Source organism: Eimeria tenella, genomic scaffold (assembly GCF_000499545.2).
Source record: "Eimeria tenella Houghton genomic scaffold, Eth_scaff3, whole genome shotgun sequence".
NCBI lineage: Eukaryota > Apicomplexa > Conoidasida > Eucoccidiorida > Eimeriidae > Eimeria > Eimeria tenella.
The window spans coordinates 535,560-546,558 of NW_013542870.1; the positions used below are offsets into that span (position 1 = coordinate 535,560).

Below are 10,999 nucleotides of genomic sequence, written 5' to 3' on the forward strand. Positions count from 1 at the left end.
AAACCCTAAACCCTAAACCCTAAACCCTAGGGCTTTCGCCGCCACAGCGAACGTCTATGCCGTAAAGGCCACCTGCCTTGGGGCCCTCCACAGCCCAGCTAGCCATGGCTAGCTGGCAAGCTTAACTGCTCCGCTCTAGAGACGCCCCAGCTAGCCATGGCTAGCTGGCAGGCTTTGCTGTTTGAGAGTTGGGGGACGCGAGCTGACCTCGTAGGTAGCTAGCTAGCTAGCTAGCTGACTAGCTAGCTAGCCATGCAGGTAGGTAGCTAGCTAGCTAGCTACCTACCTACCTACCTACCTAGTCCGCTAGCTAGCCACTGACCTAGCTAGATACTTATCTAGCTAGCCAGATAGCTAGCTAGCTATATAGATACGTAGCTACGTGGCTAGCTAGCTGGCTGGCTAGCCACTGAGCTAGCTAGCTGGGGCAGGCTTACTTCCAGCTTGAGAATTTCCTGAGGCGTGAGGTGGTTCCATCCTGATCAAACACCCAGAAAAGAGGCGCCGGACTGCAACACTGCCCCAGCTAGCTGAGCAGCTAGCCAGCTAGCTAGCTAGCTAGCTAGCTGCCATGGCTCAGCTATAAATCTAACTGGACAGTTAGCAAGCCAGCTAGCTCGCTGCTGTGGCTCAGCTAGCAAGCTATCCAGCTGCTGTGGCTGAGCTAGCCAGCCGGCTAGCTAGCTAGCTGCTGCGGCGCAGCTAGCCGGGCAGCAGCAGCAGCAGCACTCACCCTCGGGAAAGAAAGCAGCATAAGGGGGATAACCCTCGGGCGGGGCCATTCTGTAGTCATAAAGCGAAACTCGAATTGCCATCGGCGGCGGCAGCTGTTTCAGCGCCTCCTGCAAACACCGACAGCGAGACCCCCGCAGCTAGCTAGCTAGCTCCCTAGCTAGCTGCCCAGTTAGCTAGCTGGCTAGCTAGCTGCCCAGCTAGCTGTCCAGCTAGCTAGCTGGCTAGCTAGCTGGCTAGCTAGCTGCCCAGCTAGCTAGCTGGCTAGCTAGCTGTCTAGCTACCCTCCCAGCCAGATAGCTCGCTGGCTAACTGGGCAGCTAGGTAGCAAGCTAGCTACCTAGGTGCCCCGTTAGCTAGGTGGCTAGCTAGCTGGCTAGCTAGCTTGCAACCTAGCTGGCCAGCCTTCTCGCCAGCTGTCTGGCTAGCTGTCTGACAAGCTAGCTGGCCAGCTGTCTGTCTAGCTAGCTGGCTAGCTAGCTAGCTAGCTAAGTGGTCAGCTAGCTAGCTACATAGCTAGCTGGCTGAAGCTGCTGCTGGGCAGCTCACCCCCTGGGGCCCCAGCAGCTGCAGCACTGCGGGCTCTCTGGCGCTGATTTGCTGAATTAAAGGCTGCCAGAAAGAAGGGTACAGCTGCAGGGGCCCCTCAGGGGAAAGAGGGGGGCCCCTGGTTTGGAAGCAGCCCTCCGCAGCAGCGGCGGAGGCCTGCAGCGGGGCCTGCTGCTGCTGCTGCTGCTGCAGTTGCTGCTGCTGCAGCAGCGGCTTCCCAGCAACCACCCCCTTCAGCGCGGCCTTCAGCCGCAGCGGCACAAACCACAGCCGCCAGTCCAGGCGGGGGAAATGGCCGGAAAGCAGCCACGGCGGCGGGCTGTTCACATCGCCTGAAACGCAGCAGCAGCAGCAGCAGCAGCAGGAATGGCAGCAGCATCAATAGCAGCAGTGGGACCAGCAGTAACGGCAGCTGCAGCAGATGCAACAGTCACAAGAGCAGTGGCACGGCAAAATGCAGCCGCAAGAAGAATAATAGCGGCAACACAACGGCTTCAGCAGCAGCAGCAACAGGAGCCGGAGCAGCAACAGCAGAAGACAGGCTTGCTGCTGCGTGCCTGGCTTATACGGCAGCGACACTTCGAGCCAAACGGGTTTTTCCTCCGTTGTCTGGTGCAGCTCTTCAAGGACCAGCTCCAGGCGACCAGTGGTCACCACGGCGAACAGGCCTGCGCAGCAGCAGCAGCAGCAGCAGCAGAGCGGACTGGCAACTGCAGCTTGGAACGGTCAAGTAGACTGCAGCCAACCGCTGTACGTACACCCGAGAGAGCTGCCCGTACAGCCCAGCAACAGCCCGCATGCAAGCCCGTTTTTTCTTTTTCTTTTTGCTGCGTTTGCTGCTGTTGCTGCTGTTGCTGCTGTTGCTGCTCTTGCTGCTCTTGCTGCGTTTGCTGCTTCTCACCGTAGCCGTTGCAGATACAGAGAAGAGACATTTCCTTACAAAGTGCCAGAACCCAAGCGGGCGCAGACACCCCCGGCCGCATCCAAATCCTGCCACAGCAGCAGCAGCAGCAGCAGCAGTAGCAGCAGCAGCTCCAGGTGCAGGAACAGGCCCTCATCTGGGCAGAGAGCAGCAGCAGCAGTAGCAGCGAAATCTGCTACAGCAATATGCCATGTACACAGCCGGCAGCTGCATCGGCCGCCAGCAACGGGAGCCGACGGCAGCCACGGCGGCACCTGTTAGGAGCAGCAGCTGCAGCAGCAGCGCCTGCAGCTCCCACTAGCAGCAGCACAAGCAGCGGCAGCGGCAGCAACAGCAACAGCAGCAGCAGCACTATGCTCACTTGCAGAGGTGGTTCAGAGACCCTGCGGTGTAGAGCTGCATACACCAACAGCCAAAAACTGACACACACGCACCTCAACTGCTGCTGCTGCTGCTGCCGTTGCTGCTGCTGCTGCTGCTGCCACTGCTGCTGGTTCTGCCGCTGCTGCCGCTGCTGCCGCTGCTGCTGCTGCTCCTGACCAGGACGTAGGCCCCCACAATGGTGCCGAGGATGACCCGGCCGGACATGAGGGCGCAGCGCTCTAGGAAAGTCTGGAGGCAGCAGCAGCAGCAAAATGGGACAAATGAAAATATAAATTAGAAATTACCAAAGCAGAACAATGAAAATAATAATATCAATTTACGGTAACAAACGTTAAGACACACGAACAGGAGAGGAGCGGGTAACTCCAGCAACAGCAAGGGCATCAAGCAGCAGCACCAAAATAGCAGCAGAGGCAGCAGCAGCAGCGAGAGCAGCAGCGAACGAACCCGCACAGCCACTGCTTGCTTCTCTTATATTTCGGCTGCCAAAAATACCAGCAGCCGCAGCAGCAGCAGCAAAGATAACAGCGGCGCCGCAGCCGCAGCACGAACAGCAGCAGCAGCAGTAGCAGCAGCAGCAGCAGCAGCAGGCTCACCCTGGAGGGCGCGAGAGGCGCAGCAACGCCCAGCAGTCTGTCGTCCAGAAGCGCCAAACAAAGAGCAGCAGTCATGTGCGGCAAAAATCCCAAATTGCCGCTCAAAAGCACTGACAAAGCCAGCCCTGAGTGCTTCCGCAGCACAAACCCCACACGCCTCAGCAGCAGCAGCAGCAGCAGCAGCAGTGCAGAAGCAGCAGCAGCAGTGCAGAGTCAGAAGCAGCAGCAGTGCAGAAGCAGCAGTGCAGGAGCAGCAGCGCAGGAGCAGCAGCATCAGTGCAGAAGCAGCAGCAACAGTGAAGGAGGAGCAGCAGCAGTGAAGGAGCAGCAGCAGCAGTGCAGGAGCGGCAACGCAGGAGCAGCAGCAGCAGCAACAGCAGCAGCACCCGCAGCAGCAGCAAGGTCGCTCTGAATGGCCCTACCAAAGATGGCGACAGCAGCTGCAACGCGCAGCGGGGGAGTGGCAAAGATGCAGCAGGACATTACGCCCTGCAGCGGCAGCAGCAGCGCAGCAGCAGCAGATGTAGCAGTAGCAGCAGAGGACAGCCAGCACCCCAGCATGAAACGGAATCGCAGCAGCAGCAAGAGACAAGCAGCAGCAGCAGATTAACCCCAAACCCTAAACCCTAAACCCTAAACCCTAAACCCTACGGAGACGCAAAGGCCAAAAGCTAACCTCAATAAAGAGGACGACAGCTGATTGAAGCTTTTTGCCCTTCGACCAGTAGAAGAACCCTGCAAGAAAACCCCAAAAGTTGAACCCTAAACCCTAAACCCTAAACACTACATGTCACTCCCAGACACTAGACTCGGGCCGCTAAACCCTCGCAGCACTTGAAACAAATAGGCTGCTGCAGCAGCAACTTCCGTTGCCGTGCCTGCTGCTGCTGTTGCTGCTGTGTTCCCCCTGCTGCTGCTGCTGCTGCTGCTGCCGCTGCTGCTGCTGCTGCTGCTTACAAGAACCTGGGCAGGGGAGCGGCTGCGTCCAGTAGTGAAAGGAAAGAGCCGTCAGGTCCCTCCAGTGCGGGGCTGCTGCTGCTGCAGCCGCAGTACAGCAGCAGCAGCAACAGCAGCAGATAGGGCAACTTTAATGCCAAATTGATCGCGAGGAACGAAGCTGCAGAGCTTTCGAGTGCAGCAAAAGAGAAATGAAAATAAAAGAGACACAAATATAGAAATAAATGTGAAAGCGAAAAGTAGAGGGATAAATGCAAAAACATGCAGAGAAAAGAGATCAAAAGAAAGAAAAAAGAACATAACAGAAGATAAAACAAATAAAAACAAATAAAATGCTAGAATAAATGAGATAAATAAAACAGGTAGCAAAAAAGAAACAAAGGAAACGCACTGCATTTGGATGCAGCAGAGCAGAACAGCAACTTGAACAGCAGCAGCCGCAGCAGCAGCAGCACTGCAGCAGCAGCGAATGGGCAGCCCAGAGACAATGCGGGGGGACCGAAGCAGCAAATGAAACCCGCCTCCAGCAGCAAGACATCCCTTCACGCAGCACACGAACCCTAAACCCTAAACCCTAAACCCTAAACCCTAAAGCTTAAACCCCATACATTATCATTACTACATCCTTAATATATGAAAAAACAAAACAGGAAGTATATTTCATGCATTATCTACTCCGATTATATTCATTTCTTATTAGTTTTTTGTATTTCTTCATGTGCTTTATTATATTTTAAAATATTTAATAAGCTGTTCCCAATTTATATATCAAATAATATACTATTTATAATGTCTGATAACATTTCGCAAACAAAATGCCTTTGATGAAAAATATGTTATTGATGTTTTCTATTAAATCACATACTGTTTATAAAATGTCTTTAATTAATCATTGATTATTTATAAAATGTCTTTAATTAAAAATATATTGCTTATAAAATATTACAGCAACATTTTTAAAATGCACTCTACTAATAGTCTTTTATTATAAAAATGGATTATAAATAATTTATTATAAAATGAATTTTATTTGGCAAATAAAATGAACTTCACTTGACGGACAGTCTATAAAAAGACATTTAGAAACTCTTTTTTATAAAATATCTTTCTGAAGAATTCCATATTATTGTTTTGAAAGTATAAAACGGAATAAATATATTTCATAAATGACTTATAAAAATAATAAAATGGAATTATCTAAAAGATATTTTGTAAAAAGAATTTTTAAAAACAATAAAATGGAACCATAAAAAGGTTTTTTTGAAATTAGAAAAATGATAAAAATAGAAATATATTTCATACGAATTTCTTCAAAAGTATAAAATGGAATAAATTAGAAATACTTTTCATAAAGGACTGAATAAAAAGATAAAATGAAATTATTAAAAAAGATATTTCATAAAGGACTTTTACAAAATAAAAAAATGTAATTATTAAAAAGATACTTGATAGTAATAAAATGGAATTATACAAAGGACTTTTTTGAAATTAAAAAATGAACAAATTAGAAATATATTTCATAAAGGACTTTTACAAAAACATATTTAAAAATATATTTCACAAAGGATTTGTAAAAATAATAAATGGAATAATAAAAAGGACTTTTTGAATTAAAAACAAATTTGTAAAAAGAAAAGTTTGCCGGACCACTGGAAAGCGAGAAACTCTTTTGCAAAATATCGAAAAGAAAGATAAAGAAAGAACTGCAGCAAAAGTGCCGCTGACTGCCACAAAGCTTTGCTGCTGCTGGGCGGCAGCAGCAGCGACAGCAGCAAGTTGCAGCAGCTGCAGCAGCAGCCCAGCCACGCCACTTGGCTCAGCTGCAGCACAAAAGCAATTTAATTAATCAAGCAATTTAATTAATTATTTAATTAGTCAAAATTTTAAAACAATTCAAGTAGTTCAAGAGTTTAATTGATTAAAGAATTTAATTAATTAGTTAATTTAAAAACATGGAAAGAAGCTGCAAATGTAGACGAAAGTGATACAAAAAGGAAATTAAAAAGCAACTAAAAAGAAAGTAAAAAAAAAGAAATTAAAAGAATCGAAAAGGAAAATAAAAAGAAAAAAAGAAAAAGAATAAAAACGATGAAAGAAACCTGGGGAGATAAAACGGTACTGAAAAGAGTTTAAAAGGAACAAAAAATAAACAAAAACAAACAAAAGGGAGATAAAAGCGAAACAAAAGGACAAAGAAGAATTTAAAAAACAAAAAATAATCAAAAAAGGGACAAAAAAGAAAAAATAAATGAGGACAAAGAGGAAAAACGTGGGTGAAAGAGAAGACAAAAATCCAACAATGGAGGAACAAAAAAGGTAAGAAAAAGAGACAGAAAAAGACAAACTGAGCAAAAAGAGAGCTAAAAAAGAGCCAAAAAAGGGAGAAAAAAGATCCAAAAAAGGGAGAAAAAGAAACAAAAAAGGAGCAAAGAAGAAACAAAATGAAAAAGGAGAAAAAAAGAAACAAAAGGGAATTAAAAAGAATCAAAAAAGAATCAAAAAGAATCAGAAAAGAATTTAAAAGAAGCAAAAATAAAAGTGCTGCTAACCTTGAAGCTGCTGCTCTTGCTGCAGATCTCCTTGGCCAGCCAACTGACACCCCACAAAACAAAACTGACGGGCACTGAAGCTGGCAGCTGCTGCAGCAGCAGCAGCTGCTGCAGCTGCTGCTCCAGCGGCAGCAGCCCCACACGAGGCCCCAGCAAGCCGTCCGCCTGCCCGCATTCCAGCAGCAACAGCAGCAGCAGCAGCAGCGGGGATGTCCCAGAGTGTTTAACAGCAGCAGCAGCAGCAGCAGCGGTGTCTCGCCATGTTTAACAGCAGCAGCAGCAGCAGAGATGCCTCGCCATGTTCAACAGCAGCAGCAGCAGCAACAGCGCAGAAGGGAAACAAGACAGCTCCAGTACCAGCAGCAGCAACGCATTCACCAGGAACAGCAGCAGCAGCAGCACACTCAGCAGCAGTAGTACATTCAGCAGCAGCAGCAGCAAACCTGGAGGGCCAAAGAGCGGAATGCGAGTACGTACACCCCGTTGACTGCCAGCAGCACCAACTGCAGCGTGGCGAAGTGGGGGGGCCCCCGCTGCAGCAGCAAGTAGCTGCTGCATGCATGCAGCAGCAGCAGCAGATAGGAGATGCACAGACACATCCATGACGGCAGCCAGTATCCGCTGCTGCTGCTGCTGCCGCTGCTGCTGCTGCTGCCGCTGCTGCTGCTGCTGCTGCTGCTATTTGTTGGCCTCCTGCTGCTGCTGCTGACCGAGACAGGCTCAGAGGCCTCCCCCTGCTGGGGAGCAGCACTGCCTCGGCGCCGCATCCCGTGACCTGCTGTCAGCTGCTGTTGCTGTTGCTGCTGCTGCTGCTGTTGCTGCCGCTGCTGCTGCTGTGGCTTGTTCAGGCAGGGTGTATGGACACCCCAGGTGCCTCCAGTCCGCGCGCCAGTGCTGAGCCCAGGGGCCCCACAGGACGCATTTCCGGGAGAGTGCCTCCGAGCTGCTGCTACCTCAGCGCCGCCACAGCAGCAGCAGCAGCAGCAGCAGCAGCAGCGGCGGCGCTGCGCGAGTAGCCGGTGGTCCTTTCGCCTGCGCACACGAGGCGGCTGCTGCTGCTGTTGCCTTGAGAAGAGTTGCTGAGCGTTCTTATTTTAATAGGGCAAATTAACGGGCAAAGACGTAGGACTGCATGCAGCAGCAGCTGCAGCTGAGGCAGCAGCAGCAGCAGCTGAAGCAGCAGCAGCAGGAAAAGCAGCAACGGCGACGTGGTGGGGCCCCAGGGTCGGTGGCGAACCACCTCCACGGAAGCGCCAGTTGCTCTCTTTCCCTTTTTGTCTTCTGGTGAATTGTGAATTATTCGCCATTTAAAATGCAACTCCCGTTAGTGGCAGCAGCAGCAGGAGCTGCAGCAGCAGCTGCAGCGCCAAGACAGGAGGTCACCTTCAGCAGCGAAGCTCACAGCGCTAGTCGATTGATTCTTAACCTAACAGCAACCAAGTAAAATTGATTAAATATTTGTAATTAATATGACAGAGACGCATTCAAGTTTCCGTGCTGCTCTCCTATAGCAGCAGCAGCAGCCGCGGCAGCAGCAGCAGCAACAGCAAGAATACGCTGTCTTGGTTCATCACAGCCTCAAATCGCCTCTCTGCAGCAGTTTGTCTGCATTTAGTTGCGAAATGAAGAATATTTGTGCTTTATTAATATTCCCTGTTTTATTAATGAGAAAAAAAGCCATTTTATTATATGAGCCTGTTCAAGTTCCTCCTGGGCTGTTTGGATCCGCCACTTCGTTTCATTATGCTGCTGCTGCTCTGCTGCAGTCATTTGCGGCTAGCCGCTGCAGCTAACTAACCAGCAGCATGCTTCGGGAAGCCTTCCCAGCTAGCCAGCTGCTTCTTCAGCTGCTGCCGTAGCTGCTGTAGCTGCTGCTGGAGCTGCTGCCGCAGCTAGCTACATGCAGCATGAGTATTTGTGGGGCCGTTCTTCAGCTCAATTGCCTTGTAAGGCTTGAGCCACAGTGCCCGTTGCTTCTTCCACTTAGTGCTGCTGCTGCAGGTTGCAGCAGCGGCGCGAAGAGCCTTTCTTGCGCGTCAGCAGCAACATTGTAAGTGGCCAGTATCTCCTGAAGCTTATTCACTGCAGCGGCAGCCGTCTTTGGAGGAGCAGCTGCTGCCGCTGCTGCAAAGGTGGCTGCTGCTGCAGTGCTATTCAGCAGCAGCTGCTGCTGCTGAATAGCCGGTGTTACGCACTTTGCTTGGTGCCTACTGCAGCAGCAATATATCCGAATCTGCTGCCGCTGCCGGGAGCAGATACTGCTGGGCTGCAGCAGCAGCACTTTTCGCGGCAGCACAGCCTCGAGGCGAGCGCTTCCTATCTACCGCCCTATTCCATGACGCGTTTGCTGCTGCTGCTGCTGCTGCTTCTGCTGCTGCAGTGCGCTCTGGGGAAGCGGGGCCCAGGTGTACGTACAGCTGCTACGTGTTTGTGCCGCATTAAAATTTTATTCGGTTCTCGCATTTGCGTCTGTCACCTTGACAGCCTACTGCAGCTTTGCAGCAGCAGCAGCAGCGACGCGAGGCATCGCTGCTGCTGCTGCTGCTGCTGCAGCAGCCACACGCTGCTGCTGCTACTACTGCTGCTGCTGCTGCAGGCGAGACGCTGCTGACGACACACATTGGCTGCGACACCCGCAGCCGTAGCTCTTGTGTTGCTGCCCCCTCTCTCCTCCTGAGCTGGGGCTGTTAGTGCTATACAATGTAGCAAGCTGCAGCAGCACGTTCGCTGCTGCTGCTGCTGCTGCTGCTGCTGCTTCGGCTGCAGCAAGGTCTCACCCTGAGACTCGCAGTAGGCCCCACCTGGCCTTCTTTGCATAGGCACCTTCGAAAGCAGCAGCAGCGCCGCTGCAGGGGTCAATTGTTGCTGCTGCTGCTGCTGCTGTGCAGATCCACCACGGCGAATGGCAGCAGCAGCAGCAGCGGGAGGAGCTGCTGCTGCTGCTGCTGCTCTTGCTGCGCCTACTCCAACCCATCCAGTACAAATCAGAGACTACACGGACCAGTCGACCTGCTTCTCAACAGCAGCAAACTGCTGCGTCTGCTGCCGGAAGAGGCGCAAATAAAGAATCGGTGCGCGGCCGCCAGTTGCGGTGTATGGACACCTGAAAGTTGCTGTTGCTGCTGCTGCTGCTGCTGCTGCTGCGGGCTCCCGCAGCTCGAACAGCAACGCAAGAGGAACAAACATTGTACACTTGCGAGAATACGACGAGGGACATATTTGAACCAGCGTTTTCAAACCGTAATTGCTGCTGCTGCTGCTGCCACCGCCGCTGCTGCTGCTGCTAGAAAGAAGGGGAAGCTGGGAGAGCTGCGCTGCAGCGGGACGCGGTGTCTGTACACCTGCCGGCAACGGTGCGGCCATTGCTGCTGCAGCGCCGCAGCAGCAAGTTGTGCTGTAGTTCAGTGAATAGCGTGGGACGCAAAGTGCAGTTTGGACTCGGCAGCAGCAGCAGCGGCAGCAGCTGCTGCTGCCGCCGCTCCGCCGGCCTCGGGCGGCGCAGCGGCTTCGTCCGCGCCCACGGGGCTGTCCGCTGCAGCAGCAGCAGCAGCAGCAGCAGCAGCGCCCGCTGCCTGCTGCAGAGCTGCGTTGTTGCTGCAGGGGCTGGAGCTGAGGGGGCTGGTCTCGCTGGCGCCGAGGGAGAGGGAGTTGCAGGGGCTGCTGCTGCTGCTGCTGCTGCTGCGGCCGTTCCTGCTGCTGCTGCTGCCCGTGAGGCCGCAGACCGTGGAAGCCAAGGAGGCCGGCAGCACGGGGGCCCTCACCTGCCTGGCGGGGAGCGCGGGGTTGCTGCTGCTGCTGCTGCGGGAGAGGGAGGCGAGGCCGAGGACGGCAGCGGCGACAGCCCTTTGCTGCTGCTGCTGCTGCTGCTGCTGCAGCTGCTGCTTCTTCTTGCCCCGCAGCCGCTTCAACGGCGCCTCGCCACCCCGGCTCTCCGCCAGCAGCCGGAATGTACTCAGGTGGTGTCTGTACACCTGCTTCGCATACTCTGCAACAATTGCGTCTCCTTCGGGGCCCCGTGGGGCCCCACACTTGTTGCAGCGGAAGCGGCGGGGGAAGTTGACGTTGCTGCAGCTTCTGCAGAGCCAGTTGCCGTTGCGCCCGCGCACCGGGTTTGCTGCTGCTGCTGCTGCTGCGCCCCCCTCCCCGGGGGGCCCCCAGGGGGCCCCCCCCCCCCGCTGCGCCTGCTGCTCCAGGCAGCACATTGGGTCGCCATAAATCTTCAAAAACGATGAGGGGTTTCGAAACTCGTCAGGATGCGCCAACATCGTGGGGGCAGCAAAGTTCGGGCCGCCCACACCTGCAGCAGCAGC

The 10,999-nt window shown here is 52.6% G+C and overlaps 2 protein-coding genes across 2 annotated transcripts in view; both read right to left on the bottom strand.

The window, feature by feature from the left end:
- ETH_00019645 (uncharacterized protein) overlaps positions 1-2,213 on the bottom strand; it is a gene marked incomplete at both ends in the record, with an annotated part of 2,361 nt that extends 148 nt beyond the window's left edge. The window contains 5 exons of the mRNA XM_013375789.1: positions 438-478; positions 734-842; positions 1,282-1,613; positions 1,821-1,949; positions 2,072-2,213. Coding sequence (XP_013231243.1) covers positions 438-478; positions 734-842; positions 1,282-1,613; positions 1,821-1,949; positions 2,072-2,213 — 753 coding nt within the window. The remainder of the gene's footprint in view (positions 1-437; positions 479-733; positions 843-1,281; positions 1,614-1,820; positions 1,950-2,071) is intronic.
- Positions 2,214-10,090: 7,877 nt separating this feature from the next.
- ETH_00019650 (zinc-finger-Ran binding domain-containing protein, putative) overlaps positions 10,091-10,999 on the bottom strand; it is a gene marked incomplete at both ends in the record, with an annotated part of 2,355 nt that continues 1,446 nt past the window's right edge. Inside the window, one exon of the mRNA XM_013375790.1 lies at positions 10,091-10,986. Coding sequence (XP_013231244.1) covers positions 10,091-10,986 — 896 coding nt within the window. The remainder of the gene's footprint in view (positions 10,987-10,999) is intronic.